Source organism: Cornus florida, unplaced genomic scaffold (genome assembly GCF_030987335.1).
Source record: "Cornus florida cultivar Cherokee Brave unplaced genomic scaffold, ASM3098733v1 CherokeeBrave_3.0.0_Hap2_Chr11, whole genome shotgun sequence".
NCBI classification, from domain to species: Eukaryota; Viridiplantae; Streptophyta; class Magnoliopsida; order Cornales; family Cornaceae; genus Cornus; species Cornus florida.
Window position 1 is genome coordinate 113,176,535 of NW_026775581.1, and position 18,722 is coordinate 113,195,256.

General features: G+C 35.6%; 1 protein-coding gene across 1 annotated transcript; it reads left to right on the plus strand.

The window, feature by feature from the left end:
* Positions 1 to 15,052: 15,052 nt before the first annotated feature.
* LOC132281880 (uncharacterized) lies at positions 15,053 to 16,345 on the plus strand. The gene is made up of 2 exons (XM_059783540.1): positions 15,053 to 15,260; positions 15,408 to 16,345. Exons 1-2 carry the CDS (start codon positions 15,053 to 15,055, stop codon positions 16,343 to 16,345), a joined length of 1,146 nt encoding a protein of 381 aa, XP_059639523.1.
* The last annotated feature ends 2,377 nt before the right edge of the window (positions 16,346 to 18,722 follow it).

Sequence of the window (18,722 nt, forward strand, 5' to 3'; positions counted from 1 at the left end):
CTTAAAATTAGTGAAATTTGATAAAAATTTATTTTTATTTTTTTAATTATTTTTCTCAAATTCTACCGATTTCAATTCCATACAACAGAATACACTAACCTCCCCTGAGATTTGAACAAATATATTACATACACAAGTAAAATGTTTGTCCTTTATTATTTTAACTTCCTCTAATAGGTGACGCGTGTGCTCAACAACACCTCCTGTCATTAATAAAAATTCAAAAAATGACTAAGTTGCTATTTTCGTGTGTTAAAAGATTTCAATAACCTTATATTTTGACATGAAATGACCAAAATACCATGTAATACCATTGAAATGAAAATATCAATTTTCATACCAATTTCATATTATTATATTTTATATAAAAAAAAATTTAATAACATTTAATTAGTTTTTTATTATTATTATTATTTTTTAAAGAGAGGATAATATAGTGTTTACAAGAAAGAAAAAAAAAGGTAATAAAGTCTTTTTGTTAGACGTATATATATTTTAAATTAAATTAAATAAATATGTGAAATATATTTTATAAGGAGGTCAAAGTAATAAAGGTCTCCATCTTTGTGTAATTTGCCCAAATAAATCAGTGTAATTTATCATTCTTTTTGTTTGTGATACGTTTTGAAGAGATAAAGGTGGAAGAATGTCATACTCATGACATTTCTCATGATGTTAGTCTCAAGAAGGTTTGTGTAATTTGCCATTCTTTTTATTTGTGATACGTTTTGAAGGGACGATGGTGAAAGAATGTTGACATTTTTCATAATGTTAATTTTTTTTTAATATATTGTTTTAATATTGACAATAAATTTTGAGAGGAAAAAAAAGTTTCTATTTATTGAATAACTATAATTATTCAACGTTCAAATACCAATGCAAGCGTCAATTGAAACTAATAGTTTCTATTTCTTTTTTTTTTTTTTTCTGCTACTTAGGAGTAGAAGCAAAAGTTATACCAAATGAATCATAATTTTTGTATGCATTTAACACATTCGTCATAATTTCAAAAAGTATATGCAACATTGTGAAACTCATGTAACTCGTGTGGGTTGGAAGTACAACTCCGATGTAATCGGATGCATCAAATGAAACTAGTGAAAACTAGTGAATTGAGATCGTAACGAAAACAACAGATTTATGTATCCGCTCGTCACTAGTTAATGCCCCCATTCTTAAATTTTTTTAACTTGTGTTTGTAACTCAAGCTAAAATTGTATTAGAAAATTATCACGCTGAAAATTTAATGTGATCTTAAGTTAGTTTAATATTAGAAAACACCTGAACACAACTTTTATTAAAAAAATAAAAAAATTAAAGCAAATTTCTAAAACATTAAAACCAAATTCTTAAAAAATTAAGTGTTAACATGAAATAAATTAAGATTTAAAAAATATATTTGAAATTAAAAAATGATGATAATTTGAGTCTTAAATGTACTATACTTAAAATAAAAAGATACTTTTCAACCCACCAAACCAGTGAAAAATGACATCTCATTACCACACTTTTATGTATACACGCATATGGTTTCACAAGGAACCAACCTTCTCACATATCATTTTTAAATTTATTAAACAACTCATTTTGGGATACAATTTCTCATTCATCCAAACATGGTGGTTTTGAACAAGTAGACAAATATACCATGATAAACTACTATAGGAAAGGATTGTGTTCCACTGTAGACCTGCCGATAAGGCTCTGCGAATCCACTTTTATTTTAACCAATGGTTGAACTTCATCATATCAATGAACCATGTGGATTAAATGTAGAGACGCGCTCAGGCACATCACATTAGGGTTTCACCAAAGTTTTCATGATTTTAAAATTTTTGATATGCGTAACTGAATCTTAATCATATAATTATATAGTTAGAATTCCAATTCATTAATGAAAAAATTTCACCTCATAAAATGAAATAGAATTTGATGGACTCCAAATATTTTTTCAAAAAATAATTGTTTATCACATGATACAAGAATTATGATGACAAATGGAAAGTTACGTGGATAAATTTTAGGCCAAATTACAGCTGATATAAATTCCAATACTTATCTCCCAAGATATTCTAATTTTTTATTTATTTTTAACAATTATATTATGATCCTATACTTGAACCAGTTACACATCAACGTTATTATTTAACAATTATATTTTGATACTATACTTGAACCAGTTACACATCAACGTTCAAGACTAGTTAAATGTGTGTATATATAAACACACATTCTAATTACCTTTGTACTACTTTCATGAACCACTTAAGAAATTATATATATATTGTTTATGTCACTTGATAGTAAGTCTGATCAAAATTTATGTTCTAAGTTTTTTGTTATATATATATATATAATTTATATAATGTTTTATTAAAATTTTTGAATCTATTTATTTTTATTACTACAATATTATTTTTTGTTTATAAGGTTGACTGGATTAGAGCACCTTTCACAAGGAAAATTTTGGATCACCTAATAATTTATCCTGGAACACAACATATGTAATAATAACACCAACGTTACCTTCCAATAAATCACAATTCTTCTTTGTTGACCACATTTGGTTCTCACTTATGGTCCAATTGATAAGAAAGTAACTTTCCAAGAGATGAAGAGATGGACTACACTGATCCAATGACTCATTAATCCATGCTGAAAGTTCGTGGATTTGCATGCAATTTTCCCTTCAATTCTATTTCTTATGAAAATTAATTCACTATATAAGGAGTTTATGGGGTTAATCGGAATTAACCTTTTTTTTTTTTATTTTATAAAATGACAAATAACCCCTAAATGCAATTGAAAGATTTGAAAAATCCACTTGGTGTTGATGAAGAAGAATAATACTCCACACGCTTGGTGGCAATTTTCAAATTTTAATTAAAGACTAGAGAAGCGAAGGAGTGTTTAGTAATTACGTAAGTCAACCTATTTGTGTGAGAAATATCTCACACATATATCTAAACCTATTTGTGTGAGAAATATCTCACACATATATCTATTTATCTTCCTCCTTGCTTCCTCTCTCTTCTTCTTCTCCTTGTTCCTCACCACCTATGGCAAAGGAAATAGATTCATTCTCCACAAAGTGCAATTGGGCCATGTGTGGTGACGTTAACACAATTACATTCCAGGCAAGTTACACATCATCTGAACTTGTCAAGGGGCAGTTTAGTAATTACATAAAATCCGGGCCCCATAGTCCCACACACATATAAGAAGGGTATTTTATTCGTAGCTTGAATACTACCTTGTGCAATTGAACATTTCCAGCATGTCACAATTACCTCTCTTCCTCCTTTCTTCATATCTGTTTTTGTTCTTCTTCCTCACGTCCTATGGCAACAACATAGCCACAAACTGCAATTGGACCATGTGTGGTGACGTTAACATTAGCTACCCGTTTTGGCAAATATTAGACGGCATCGCAGCAACCCCTAGTGATCACTGTGGTTACCGGGGCCTCGGCATCCTTTGCTCCAGTGATCAGAAGCCCATCCTCCACCTCTCCAACAACGAGGCTGCTTACTACGTTGAAAGTATAAATTATGACACTAAAAACCTCAACCTCGTCGACAGCTATGTTACCACCGACCCAACGTGCCCTAGGGAGCTTCGCAACCTTATTCTTGACAGTACAGTTCCATTGTTTCACTCCCAATTAGATTTGAATCTTAGTTTTTACTTTATTTGTGAAGATCACACTTTAGATACCGTTTATCTTCCTATAGGATGCTTTGGATGGGGTGTGAATAACTCCTATGTTTTTGTGGCGGGGAAAGATCCGAATGGCGTGGATTGGCACGATTACTGTGAGCAGAAAGTGGTGACATAGGTGTTGAAGACGGAGATCAACGAATCTGATTTGATCAATGGTTATGTGATGAACCATCTAAAGTGTGATTGGGGGAACGCGACAAGATGACTCCCCATGAAGCCATCAACAAGGATTTTGTGCTAGATTGGGGGAACGCGACAGAGTGTAGGGCATGCAATGAGTCTTGTGCGCTCTGTGGGTACGCGAATAATGAGTTGTCATGCTTTTGCTCCGATGGCCCTCCAAATACAGAACACTGCAAAAAAGGTACGTACCTTGTTTTCATTCAATTTTATAAAGTTCGATTAAATGGGCCAATAATTTAAAGAAGTTGTTATAGCAATATGGATTTGAGTTGCGATCGAATGATCAAAGGCATTAAAATTTTAAGTTATGTAAATTTCATTATTATAGTAAAAATTGAACATCTACAGTTCATATATATAGATATAAAACGAAACTTTCATTTTTAATTTTAGAACTTAAGTTCAATTTTAAAATTTACTACTTAATTTCAAAATTTATCAAATAATACCCGTAGCACAAAAATCAATTCCATCCTAAACGACACCGGCTTTTGTATTGTTTTTTATTTTTTATTTGGATCAATTACAATGACAACTCCTTAGATTTGCCTTATTGACAGCCATATATAAGTTTGTACAAAAAAATGCTATGAAATATCTAAATTACTCTCGTCTTTTTAATAAAAGAATAATAGTTAAACTAAAAGACAATTTTGACCCTAATATTTAGGGGGGGAGGAATGGTGTTACCTAATTCTAGGGTGATGATATAATTGATGTATATATGCTTGCTGGAACTAATATTATGAAAAAAATATTCAAAGTAAAATCATTGAATTTGCAATATATATATATATATATATATATATATATATATATATATATATATATATATATTTTAACACTAGCTAAAATTTAATTAATATATGCAAGCATACTTGTTTTAATATTTACACTAATATTAATTAAATAATATGCGAGGCATATAATACCATTTTAACTTGTTCAAGTATTGTAGATATTGTATATATATACCATTGCATAAGCATCTTCTCAATAACTTTTTTTAAATTTAATAAATGATAGTTGCACAATCATTAATACATAAACTATTATTTTATAATTCTTTGTAATTAACATGTCTTTTTTTCTATATATTAAGTTCTTTTTCCTTTCCAATCATGTGTGTTTATCATGCTATCAATTAGACAATAAATCATATTATTTGAGGAAAAAATACTAATGAGGTTGGAATCTAATAAAATGTTGAGAATAAATAGAAAACTTATAATAAGAAATTTAATATATAGGTAATTGTCTTTTTTAGTTATGACTTGGTAAGAAATGGAGGAGACTAAGTTCAATCCTTTAATTATGTCAAATTACTAAGGACAAGTTTTTTTTTCTCACAATTACTATTATAGAGAGATAGATATTAAAGTAAATGAATTTATTTATATCTTTAAAGATTTTTATCCTAATATATATATATATATATATATATATATATATAGTTGGCAAAAATGGTATGTAATCTGTAAATTTATATATATGTATCTTGTGTATATAGTATATAATATATATAGTTTTGTTGATAAATAGGCAGGTCAATTATGAAGTCAAATGAGACAATTGAAGGTATTTTTGTTAATTTTATCAAATATGAGGAGTGTTATGGTTAAAAAATGAGTTAATTTGTATATACCGGTCAATAGTGCAAGTTTCAGTACAATTTATCCTTTTCATTTTTTTTTTTTTATAGGAAAATTGCTGAATTATTATTACTATTATTTGGTGGGACTGTCATTCTGTGACACCTCTTAACATGTTTGTATACTGATGGTGGAAAATATATAAATAAATGGCCACCTATCAATTTCAAATGAACTATATAATAGGAGGTCCTTTATTTGACTGATTATAAAGAGAACAATGAAATTTGATGAAAAGTCGGGAAATTAGACCATCCGGCCGTTTGAACTTACCCAGAAGCTAGGTGGGGTTTGGCGTCTACTTATAACTGTTCCACGGCTATAATTAAACAAGTCAATGGTCAATAAACACCTGCAATTTTCATCTTCAAGTCAAGCTAAGCTCAAGATATTTTAATAATCAGCTAATTATGTCTAAATTTTTAGATTTTTTTCTTAGAATTTTGCTATTTATTGCAAACGACTACTCACAAAAGCCTACCAAGCCCCCACCAAATGTTAGTGCCATACGCATGGGCGGAGTCGGCATATGCCTAGAGGGGCATGAGCCCTTCCTGGCCTGATCATTCCCGCCTTATTTAATATATAAGAAATTATAAATTATATATATATATATATATACACACAGAGTAGTGTTCAATTGCTCCCTGGTGAGCAGGGAGCAATATATTCACTTCTACTTATAACTTTATAATCTAATCCAATAGCTACTGAGGAGAATAATTATTTTAAGAAATTAATATTATTTTAATTAACCATTACGAAATAATTATATTAGATACATTCTTAAAGAAAAAAAAATATTTAACCATGAATTACCATCACCCCACAGTCACTGTCAACTCTACCCCGCCACACCACCACCACCACCACCACCACACCGCCACCACCACTGCTACACAACCACCACCACCTACACCCAGTGATGGGTGGTAGTATGGTGGTGATGGAGGTGGCAGTGTTGTGTGGTGGGGGAGGTGGTCGTGACAGTGGGGGGAAGAGGTGGGTGGTAGTGACACACCGACAGTGGTGAAAAATGGTATAGTTAAAGTTTAATTAGATTAAAAAAATTATTATTATTTTTTATTAAAAAAAGTATCCAATATAGTTATTAATGGCTAATTAAAAGAAAGATAATAACCTAAAATAACTATTGTTTCCATTAGTCGTTCGATAAGATCCTAAGATTATGAGTAAAAGTAAGTATATTGCTCCGTGTTCATCAGGGAGCAATTGAACACACACACACACACACATATATATATATATATATATATATATATATAGAAATTTGTATATTATGCTCCCTAAAAATATTAAATTTTCAAAATTCTCAACTTTTTTCTTTTTTTCCCTCGTTTACTATTTAAATATCTTTAATTTCCTTTTTTTAAAAAGTCAAATTTTCTTTTTTCAATCATAATGTAATTCATTTCTTTCAAAATTCTGTCATTTTTCTTTTTTTTTTTTATTTTTTTATTTTTTACTTCTTCTTTGGTAATGTACATTGATGTAGAATTTTTGAAAAGAGGAAAAAGAAGATATGTATGGTAATTATTATTATTATTATTTAAATTATCTCTTTTATTTACTATTCCACTATGCAGCAATTAGCATGGACACGACATAACACGAATACGACATAAATACGTCGACACGTCAAATTTTAAAATAGTAAGACAAAGTTACGACCGGACTATATAAATATGAATTTTTATTTTTATAGATGTATTGGAGTAATACTATAAAACTTTAATTCATTTTAATTTTTATACTAATAGTTGTAATGTAACAACCCGAACCCGAGGGTCCGAATCGCTAACCGGGTCTTTATCTGAACCCAAGATCGTCCAAAGGCGCTATGGTTAGTTCCAAGATCGATACATAATATGCGTGTCATCCCAAGACTTATACAAAAAATAAATAAAAAATAAAAATAAAAATAAAAAAATAGATCACAAATACAAAAGATGTCAAAACTATCCACTAATCCATTTAAACTTGTGAAGGAACGTTATATGTAATACCCCTAATTTCAAAAGGATAGTCCTGATATTTAATTTATTCTCTTAATTGAATTTTCAATTATTTAATTGTTTATTTGACCTGCTATTTAATTTATTCTCTTAATTGAATTTTCAATTATTTAATTATTTATTTGACATATTTGTTACTTGTTTAAATTGGTGTTTAAGTTACATGACGCATTTAAATGTTTTATTACTTGAATTATGACTTGTTTTTTTTTAATTTTTGTATTTAATTCTTTATTTTTGTTTAAGTAGTTTAATTTAGTTGTTTTAATTGAATTATTTTAATTTAATATAATTGAATTTTTAATTATTTAATTGTTTATTTGACCTGGTATTTAATTTATTTTCTTAATTGAATTTTCAATTATTTAATTGTTTATTTGACATATTTGTTACTTGTTTAAATTGGTGTTTAAGTTACATGACGCGTTTAAATGTTTTATTACTTGAATTATGACTTGTTTTTTTTTTTTTTTAATTCTTTATTTTTGTTTAAGTGGTTTAATTTAGTTGTTTTAATTGAATTATTTTAATTTAATATAATGGTTTAATTGTTTTAATTTAATTGTTAATTGTCGTGATTTAATTGTATTTAATTAGGGTTTTGTTTTAGAAGTCACGTTTGTAGCCGACCTAGGTTTTTAATTAAGTTTCTTTGGGCCGGTTGGAATTTCAGTTGGGGCTTGAATTAATTTAGGGTTTTGTATAACTCTATAAATATATAGTAGACGTCTGTTTAGGGTTTTAAAAACAAATAAAACCAAAACACGTCTGTGGAAATAGCAGAGAGAGAAGCAGAGAAAGTTTTACAATATTTGAGTTCGCTGGAGATCTCAGAAGACGGCGTAGAGATTTTGAACAAAGATCTCAAAGGCAAGTTCTGTCTTAACTCTCTCTCTTAGGCTTCGTGTTCTTTGCATACTTATATAGTTCTAGGATGAATTTCATGTTTTTTTAAAAAAAACAATATATAGTATCCAGTTCCATGAGTTTAAACTGTTGGTCATAAGTTTTATTTGATAAACTGTTTAAACTTGAAACTTTCCTGCATTGTTTTCTGTTTAAATCCATGTTAATAAATGTAATAAGGACTTAAACAAGGGTTGGAACCTACTGGGATCTAGTTACAGTTCGAGGAACCTAAACAGCGAAGTGCCGGAGGAGTAGATGATGCTGGAAAGGAAAACATAAGGCAGAGGAGGGGGAGAGCCGGCTCCTCTTGGATTTGGAGCCGACTCTTCTTGGTTTGGAGGCGGCTCCAAGGGGTTTTTTGAGCCGTCTCCTCCATTTTTTTTTTTTTTTTTTTTACGTTCTGTTGTTTTGTTTTTTCAATTTTCAGTAAGGAAGCCATGGTTGTTGGGTTGTATGAAGTTTCAAAGGAGGAAAGGTGCTGTAATGGATGCTTAAAGGGTTGTCCAGAGTAAAATTTAAACTCTAACGGACAGTTAATTTATGAACAAACTCTTAGTTGTCAATTATGTAAATCTGTATGCAAAATTTTAATGAACTTCCATACTGTGAGGATTTAGCTTATTAATTGTCATTTATAAGTTAGAAAATTCTATGAGAGGGATTTAATCACTGCTAAATTTGTATGGTGGTGCTGAATAAGCATGATAAAAATCTATGTCGTGCTTAGGTTGTTTAGAGACTAGTTGATCGTTAGATTCTAGCAGGTAGTGCATTGATGGTCGGACTGGAATTTTAAAATATGTTAATGGCTTATAGTGTTGATGCTCACCATAAAAATTAATTGATGAGGCACTCATACTTCAGGTCTGTTAATTATGTGAATACTGGGAGTTGATAGTTAATTATAAATATTGTTGGTGTGAGCAAATAATGGCTTCTGTGCAATGGTTTTTGTTTAAACATGATTGTTGATATACTCTAATATGCTTAGTATGGAGTAGTTAATACTGATATTTAGGTTGTCAATACTTCATCCACTGTTGGTTCTATTTAAGCATGATTAATAATATATTATATTATGCTTAGTATGGAATTGTTGATAATTGGTTTTATTTAAGCATGTTTGATAATATAATTTAATATGCTTAGTATGGAATTGTTGATATTGTTATTATTGTGGTCGATATTTTATCAATTGTTGGATGGATGGGATTGTATGCATCGATATGGGACGGTGTCATACTAGGTTTGGATTAGCAAAAAAAAAAAAAAAATTGCTTAGTCTTACCTATTTTGGAATAAGGGCACGGGTTATTAAATAAAATCCTCCTTATATATATGAGTCAATGCGGTTGAATACGCCGCACGACTTACTGGATTTCTTGTGGATGGTTAGGAACGGAATTTAAATATATTTTTATGTTACCGTGACATGAGCTTGAGTCTCAGAGTCGACGGTTAGGGGGCGTATATGCGGTTGGATGTGTAGCTGGTTGTGAGGGTTGAGGTATACTCTGTTTAGGTTTAGGTGCTCATGCCCACTCAGGTGCGTTTTGTGTGATACCTTCTATTCAGGTTGAGACCCTCTTCATAGTCTAGCGAGAGTCTAGTAGTGTGGATATATTTATGTATGGATTATTAGTTATTGTTGAACTATTGAGTATGTACATGCGTATCGAGTCTCTACTTAGATTGTAGTATGATAGAACTTGTTCGTGGGCTTGATCCACTCCTCTTTTTCAGGTGTACGTCAGTTCCAGGCTTGAGCTTGTTCGTGCTAAGCAGAGACGATCTTCCACTCTACCGACGATGTAGGACTTCTTTCCAGATAATAGATTTGGATTTTATCTTCAGCTTTACTTTCATTTCAGTTTGGGATTTTTATTAGGGGTTCACTAGGGATGGATTCCCGAGTTGTTTAACTTATGAAGTTTTGGTTTATCGAATTTTAAGTATTTAAATTATTAAGGATTATCTTTTAGTTTTCTTTCAGCTCTTAAATTTTAATTCTTATTTCATTTAGTAATTTGTGTTCGTTATAACATATTAATTGCTTGATATTTGCCTCAGGTTTGGGATTGGGCCTAATCAACCCGTGTCTTGGATCCGAGGGGTATCATATCATCCGCCACTTCCTTCTCATCACCTGAAAAATGTAATAATATGATGGGGTGAGCCTGCCACTCAGTAGGAGGTATCTAAAACACACCTCTTAATGACCCCATGAATCCACATAAAGAATAGAGTACAAGTAAACGGGATCATACTTCGGAAAAACAAACAAAGCAACAATACAACAACAAGAATGTATATAAATCATCCGACCACCAAGTATACAACATATGTCAAGAAAGTGCAATGTCATGCAATGTCTCTCCTCGTTTCCGAAATAATACCGTTTCATCTTTCGAAACCGTTAGTGCAATCTGACTCATGGCGACTTCATAACGTCATAAAAGGAGGATTGACTAATTATCTCTGACCATATGGCAACTTCAAGGCGTTATTAAAGGGTCTAGGTAACTCAACCACGTTAGGGTCTCTCTCTAGTCTCCTTTAGATTACACTAACACCACGAACCACTAGGCGACTCCTAGGTGTCTGGATTTTCGCAAACATTTTTTAAAAAAAAATATTTTCTCAAAATAATTTCATTTACTTTTGAAAACACTTTTCCCTTTCTTTTTTTTTTTCTTTTTTTTTCAATGAATACATGAATGCTTCATGTTTTCAAATGCCAATTCAATAATGGAACCTCATACAAGCCATAATTTCTTAACTACACATTTATACATTATACTTTTAATTGAACAATTTAGACACAACGAACATATCATAACATAAATTAAATACATTCCATCATATACACTCAAAGAACATAAATTTGGCCAATTACTCAAATGAATCACATTGTCATATAAAATCCCTAATTACCACAAGTAAAATAATTAAATTAAACATGTTTAAAAGTAATTTAAGGAAAGAAAATTCACTAGAACCAAAGAATTTATGAATTAGAGTACCCCTACCTTAAATAAATGAAAAGTCTCAAATTACATTTGATAGAGAAAAATAACCCTAGCCTATCTTGACTTAACGAAAAAGGGAATTAAATATTGACCGGCCACCAGATTTCTCCAACTCTCAGACGAGAATATCTCGTTATTAAGGATAACCATTCTATTAGATAAGAATGATGACAAATCGTATCTAGGATATGATTTGTCATGGGGTAAGTTCAAATCTTATCAAGGATAGGATTTCCACGAGGTAGGCTCCATGGGCTAAGGACGATGAAATTCCCTTATTAAGAATAAGGGAAGTGACTATAAATACAAAGACGACTCGGGAATAAGGTACACACAAAAAAACTCCTACCAAGCGAATTACAATTAAAATTCTCTATCGAGAATCCTTACTAACTTGATCGTCGGAGGGTCAACGGCCGGCACCACACCGGTGTTTGACTTTGCCATCCTTATTTTGCAGGAAACAGTGTCGTACTAGACCGCGGCAAAATTCAACCTCAACAGTTGGCGCCGTCTGTGGGAACAGTGATTCCCTTGAATCGATTTATTACTCGTTGGATATAGACGTTTGCGGTCCAGCATGGTTACCGAAGGAACACCGTCGCAGGGATTTGGTCAAAGGGAAGAGTCGGGTGAAAATCTAGACGTCCCAAATGACCAGATACGATTTGCAGCGTTGGAACTGCAGGTCCAAACTCTGAATCAGGATATGGACCAGTTGATCCAACAAAATGCAGCACTCCTGCAACACCTTGTTCCACCGGTTCAACAGGGCTTGCCACGCCAAGACCTCTCGAATCCAAACAGGGGTAATGGGAATCTGGAAGAGCAGGATACTCATCCTCCCCGACATGAGACCGAAGTTGAACAAAGCCAGGTGGGAAACCGACATAGAGAGGTGATCCACCCCTTTCTTCCACGGAGTTCCCGACCCCATGAAGACACGACTGTCATTGAAAAGACCGAGAAAATTTCCCACGTTGACCTAGAGATGCAGGATCTCAAGGCAAAGATGGAGGGTGTGATGCAGGCCATGAAGGGAAAAGGCATTGCAGCCATAGATGGTTTGGTGCAAAAGACCAATTTGCCATTTAGCCCCTCGGTTATGAAATGCCCTTTACCCAGTAAATTTAGAATGCCCACAATTGAGAGTTTCGACGGAACTAAAGATCCCCTCGACCACTTGGAGACTTTTCAGGCGTTTATGCACCTACACGCGATGCCGGATGAGATCATGTGCAGGGCTTTCCCAACGACTCTTAAAGGATCAGCACAGGTATGGTTCAACAAACTAAAGCCAGGAACCATCGAAACCTTTGAAAAATTGAGTAAGGGCTTTGTGGGCCATTTCATTGCTGGCCAGAGGCATAGAAGGCCGGCTACCCACCTCCTTACTGTGAAGCAACAGAAGGGAGAGTCACTGCGAGATTACATTAGTCGTTTTAACACGGAGATGTTACAGGTGGAGGAAGCGGATGACAAGGTGGCCCTAGCCGCCTTCATGGGAGGACTTCAAACCTCAAGATTTCTCTTCTCTTTATCAGAGGAACCTCCTACCAACATGGTCGAGTTATTGGTTCGAGCTAAAAGACATATGAATGCTGAAGATACAATGATTGCGAGAAAGGGAAAAGAAGGGGAGGATAAGAAGTCAGACAAGAAAAGGCCGGCCCTGACGATCAGAGATGAAAAGGAAACCAAGTATAAGAAACCCATGGTCAACCAGAACGAAAGGGCATCTCGCTATAAGAACGCGGAGAGGTATACAAATTATACTCCTTTAAATATGCCGATAAATCAAGTTTTCCTGCAGATCCAGGATGAACCATATCTGAAGTGGCCACCGAAGTTGAAGTCAGATCCGGCAAGGAGACCTCGTGATAAGTATTGCAGGTTCCATAAAGACCATGGGCACGCCACAGAGGATTGCTTTGACCTTAAGGATCAAATTGAGACTCTGATCCGAAGAGGGCACATGCGAAAATTTATTGTGGGGAATGACAGAACCGACATTAACCCACTAAGAGCAAGCCGAGACAACCACCCTCCTGATCAACAACCAATAGGAAAGATCAGGGTCATAGCCGGGGGGTGTGCAGGAGGTGGAGAATCGAGCTCAGCCCGTAAGGCCTATGCCAGGAGAATACGAAGCTCATCTGAGGTGTGCGAAGTAGGAGTACAGATTCAACATCGAAAGATGCCTCGTTTAGGTGATCCAGTTATTACATTCTCAGATGAAGACATGAAAGATGTGCAGCAACCTCATGACGACCCTCTTGTCGTCACCATGATGATCGCTAACTACAATACTCGGCGAATCTTGGTAGATAATGGAAGTTCAGCTGATATCATTTTTCTTGATGCATTCAGCAAGATGAAGATTGGTAAGGAGAAACTCAGACCTACCAGATCACCATTGGTGGGATTCACGGGAGACAAAGTCTATCCTCTAAGAGCAGTCATCCTTCCTGTCACTGCAGGAACCAGCCCAAAACAAGTCACTGTCATGGTCGACTTCCTGGTGGTGGATTGTCTATCTACTTACAATGTCATCCTAGGAAGAGCGACCTTAAATTCGATGAGGGCCATCACTTCGACTTATCACCTATTAATGCGCTTCCCTACCGAGCATGGCGTGGGCGAACTAAGAGGAGATCAGTCCATTGCCAGAGAATGCTATGTTGCCTCTCTCAAAGAAAAGAGACAGCAGGAGGCTTTGATTGTCGATGAAATTAAAGAGAAGGAGCAAGACCGGGCTAAGCCAATCGAGGACTTGGTGGAGATATGCTTGAATGACACTGACATAACAAAAAAGGTGAAGATAGGGTCTCTGCTCCCCTCAGATTTCACAAATATTCTTATACAGTTCCTCAGACAAAATCAAGATGTATTCGCTTGGTCACATGAAGACATGCCCGGTATTAATCCAACTACGATTGAGCATCGATTAAACACAGATCCTACATACAAACCTATCAGGCAAAAGCGAAGAACATTTGCCGCGGAAAGGAATATGGCTATATCAGAAGAGGTGAATAAGCTTATGAAAGCTGGTTTCATCCAAGAGGTTCATTATCCCGACTGGTTGGCCAATGTTGTTTTGGTAAAAAAGGCCAATGGAAAATGGAGGTTGTGCGTAGACTTTACCGATTTAAATAAGGCGTGCCCCAAAGACAGTTTCCCTCTGCCAAGAATTGATATGTTGGTAGAAGGGACAGCTGGCCATGAGCTGCTCAGTTTTATGGATGCATACTTAGGGTATAACCAAATCTCAATGCACATACCAGACAGAGATAAAACCTCTTTCATCACGGATAGAGGTTTATATTGCTATAAGGTGATGCCTTTTGGGCTAAAAAATGCTGGTGCAACATATCAGCGGCTAGTAAACCTGATGTTTAAGGACCAAATCGGAAGGAATATGGAAGTGTATGTGGATGACATGCTGGTAAAAAGCTTGAAAGCTCAAGACCATCTGGTTGATCTATAGGAAACGTTCCAAGTCCTCAGGAAACACCAGATGAAGCTCAACCCAAGTAAATGTGCCTTCGGAGTCTCCTCTGGGGAATTCCTCGGTTACATGGTAAGTAGAAGAAAGATAGAAGCTAACCCTGAGAAGGTCCAGGCGATTCTCAACATGCAGTCTCCAGCATCGACCAAGGAACTTCAAAGATTGGCAGAAAGGATCGCAGCTCTGAACAGGTTGATTTCCAGGGCGACCGATAGGTGTTTGCCTTTTTTCCGTGTACTCAGGAAAGCTTTTTCATGGACCCCTGAGTGCGAGCAAGCTTTTCCAGTGCTAAAGGAGTATCTCACTTCACCACCATTATTGTCGCGGGCGATGCAAGGAGAATAGTTGTATTTGTACTTGGCAGTTTCTCCGTCGGCAGTAAGCTCAGCCTTGGTCCGCGAAGAGGATGGAAACCAGAAACCGGTATATTATATCAGCCTTGCATTCAAGGGGGCGGAAGAAAGGTACCCAAGGATAGAAAAGTTGGCATTTGCTCTAGTTATCTCCGCGAGGAAACTCAGGCCTTACTTCCAAGCTCATACAATAATAGTATTGACGGACCAACCACTTAGGCAGGTTCTCTGCAAACTTGATACTTCAGGGCGACTCATGAAGTGGTCGGTAGAACTTGGAGAGTTCGATATCCAATACAAACCCCGAACGGCCTTAAAAGCCCAGGTACTGGCAGATGTTATAGCGGAATTCACACCAGAAGATGGGCCCGAGCATGCTGCAGATAAGCAGGAAGAAGCCGAATCTACTTGGACGTTATATGTAGATGGGTCTGTTAACGCCCGTGCAAGTGGGGCAGGGCTAGTAATTATCTCCCCAAATGGGGAATGCATCAAATATGCACTCAGGTTTGGTTTTAAAGCAACCAACAATGAGGCAGAGTATGAAGCCCTCCTAGCAGGCCTCAGGATGGCGAAAGCTTTGGAAGTTGAACGACTAGTAGCATATACTGACTCTCAACTAATAACTGGACAAGTCCAGGGGGAATATGAAGCCAAAGATGAGAAGATGAAGACCTATTTACATAAGATAGAGGATATCAAGGGTTTTTTTAAGAAGTTTTCTATTCACCGGATTCCCCGAGAAGAGAATGCGCAGGCAGACGCCCTGGCTCGACTGGCAACCACAGAGGAAGATAAAGCCATACCCGTAGGATATTTGGATGAGCCTAGCACGGTCTGGGATTGGCTACAGAAAATACACCAGGTGGCCCATGGCATGGAGTGGGCAGAACCCATTATCAGGTACATTGAGAACGAAGAGCTACCCCAGGACCACATGGAAGCATGAAAGATTAGGATGCGTGCGGCAAAATATTCCCTCGTTGATGGGGTTCTCTACAAGAAGGGATTTTCTCTACCCTACTTGCGTTGTGTCTCCATTGATGAGGCAAATTACATTCTAAAAGGCATACATGAAGGCCTTTATGGAAATCATGCTGGGGGCAGATCACTAGCGCATAAAGCTATCCGACAAGGATACTTTTGGGCTACTATGAGGACAGATGCACTTGAGTTTGTGAAGAAATGTGACAAGTATCAGAGATTCGCCAATGTCCCAAAATAACCAGCAAAAAAGTTAACCCCTCTTACAGGGCCGTGGCCTTTTGCCCAATGGGGGACAGACCTCATCAGCCCCTTACCCCAAGGGAAGGGACAAACTAAATACGTAATTGTGGCTATCGATTATTTCACCAAATGGGTAGCAGCTGAGCCATTAGCTCATATTGGAGCGAATGAAGTAAAAAAGTTTTTCTGGAAGACAATAATCTGCAGGTTCGGAGCACCAAGGGTAATTGTGATCGATAATGGGAAGCAGTTTGAAAGTGAGCAGTTCCTCGATTTTTGTAATGAACTTGGGATCAAAGTTCATTTATCCTCTCCTGTCCATCCCCAAACCAATGGGCAAGTTGAAGTCACGAATAGGACAATATTGAAGATGATTAAGACGCGCCTAGAAAAGGCCAAGGGCTTGTGGCCTGAACAACTACCCGGAGTTTTATGGGCCTATCGCACTACCGTAAGAAACCCTACTGGGGAGACCCCTTTTGGGTTAGCTTTTGGAAGTGAAGCTGTGATCCCGGTAGAAACAAAGGTTGCTACCTTCAAAACCAAGTATTTTGAACCTCAACAGAACGGGGTGGAACTACAATTAAACCTAGACTTGGTAGAAGAGAAAAGAGAGCAGGCCCAGGTCAAGGTTGCGGCTTACCAGCGGATGATATCCAAGTACTACAATGCCCGAGTCAAGCCAAGGAGGTTCGAGCCAGGAGACCTGGTGTTTCGCGAGGTTACCCCGGCTACTAAGGAAAAGGGGGAAGGAAAGTTAGCTCCCAATTGGGAGGGCCCTTATCGAGTAACCAAAAGCAACAGACCGGGGGCATACTGGTTAGAGTCACTTGGTGGGAGCCAGCTTCCCCACCCGTGGAATGTAGAACATTTGAGGAAATATTACCAGTAGGTACTCATGCCAGGCTGTGTTTTATTTTATTATCTCACTTTTAAAAGTGATAGAATGTCTTTAGCTACAATAAAGCAGACCAGTGTGTAACGGATGCTAATATTCAACTATCGATTATTATTTTCGATAGGTCTTTAACAAAATGGTTATTCGTATTTATTGCACGTGTTTCTACTGAATTTTATAAGTCACATAAGGACTAGTGACACATTAAGTCCACTTCTTTATTAAAAGAAATAAGTGACTTTCCCTTACTAAAGGGACGAGCTGGGTGAAGCTCGTAAAAATATGTTCCTTCGAAAGAAGGACGGGCTGAGTGAAGCCTGGGAAAATAAAATGAGTTCTGTATAAGGAAACAACAAGTATGAAACAATACCATGAAAGACAAAAGTAGAGCAACTATTCTCTGGAGTCAGAGATATTCTGAAAAGTTTTAAAGGAACAACATACTGAGAAATCAAAAAACCTAATATATATATATATATATATATATATATATATATATGACTAATACTACGGAATTCAATCTTCCTCTTCGCTCTCACTTAAAACGTCATACCTAGAAAAATCTATGTCTGGACGATTTTTGCCGACAAAAGCTTTGAACCGGTCAAAACCATCACAGCAAGCCTTGCCTATGAGCACCTTGAATTCATCAGAATTTTTAAAACTCTCCACGGCAGCTAGCTTCTCGAATTCTAGCTTATCAGAGTATTCTTTGGTAAGTTTCACTTTCTCATCTTGAAAGTTTAATTTTGCATTAGTCAAGTCGTCTTCTTTTATTTTAAGTGTAGAAGTAACATCTTCATATTTAGCCTTGAGGGAAGCCATCTCTAGGGAAAGCTTCTCGTATTCTTTGGCGATAACAACAGAATATGTAGTGCCCTATAAATAAATAAATAGTGGCGAATAGTTAAAAATAAATAAATAAACGAAAAAAAAAAAACAAAAGATATGCACATAATAAGGGTAAATTCTCACCTGGCTGATTAGATGAAGAAATTTCTTTGAAAGCTCAGATGCTGGCAGATTCTGCAATCTGGCAGTGTCGTCTTTTACTACCATTTTATGTAACATGTCATTCGCGACATTAGCATCATCGAGAACCGATTCCCCGTGGGAAAAAGGCTTGGTTGGTTGATACTGAACAAAAACTTTCGAAACTAGTAGGAACCCCACCAAATCCGCTGAAACCTAGAGGTACAAG

What these genes read in the sequence shown, in the direction of transcription:
- LOC132281880 (XM_059783540.1), top strand. Translation starts at nt 15,053, where the DNA reads ATGAAGCTCAACCCAAGTAAATGTGCCTTCGGAGTCTCCTCTGGGGAA. An exon ending in TTCCAGGGCGACCGATAGGT is followed by an intron (nt 15,261 to 15,407) that starts GTTTGCCTTTTT and finishes TGTACTTGGCAG; the next exon opens with TTTCTCCGTCGGCAGTAAGC.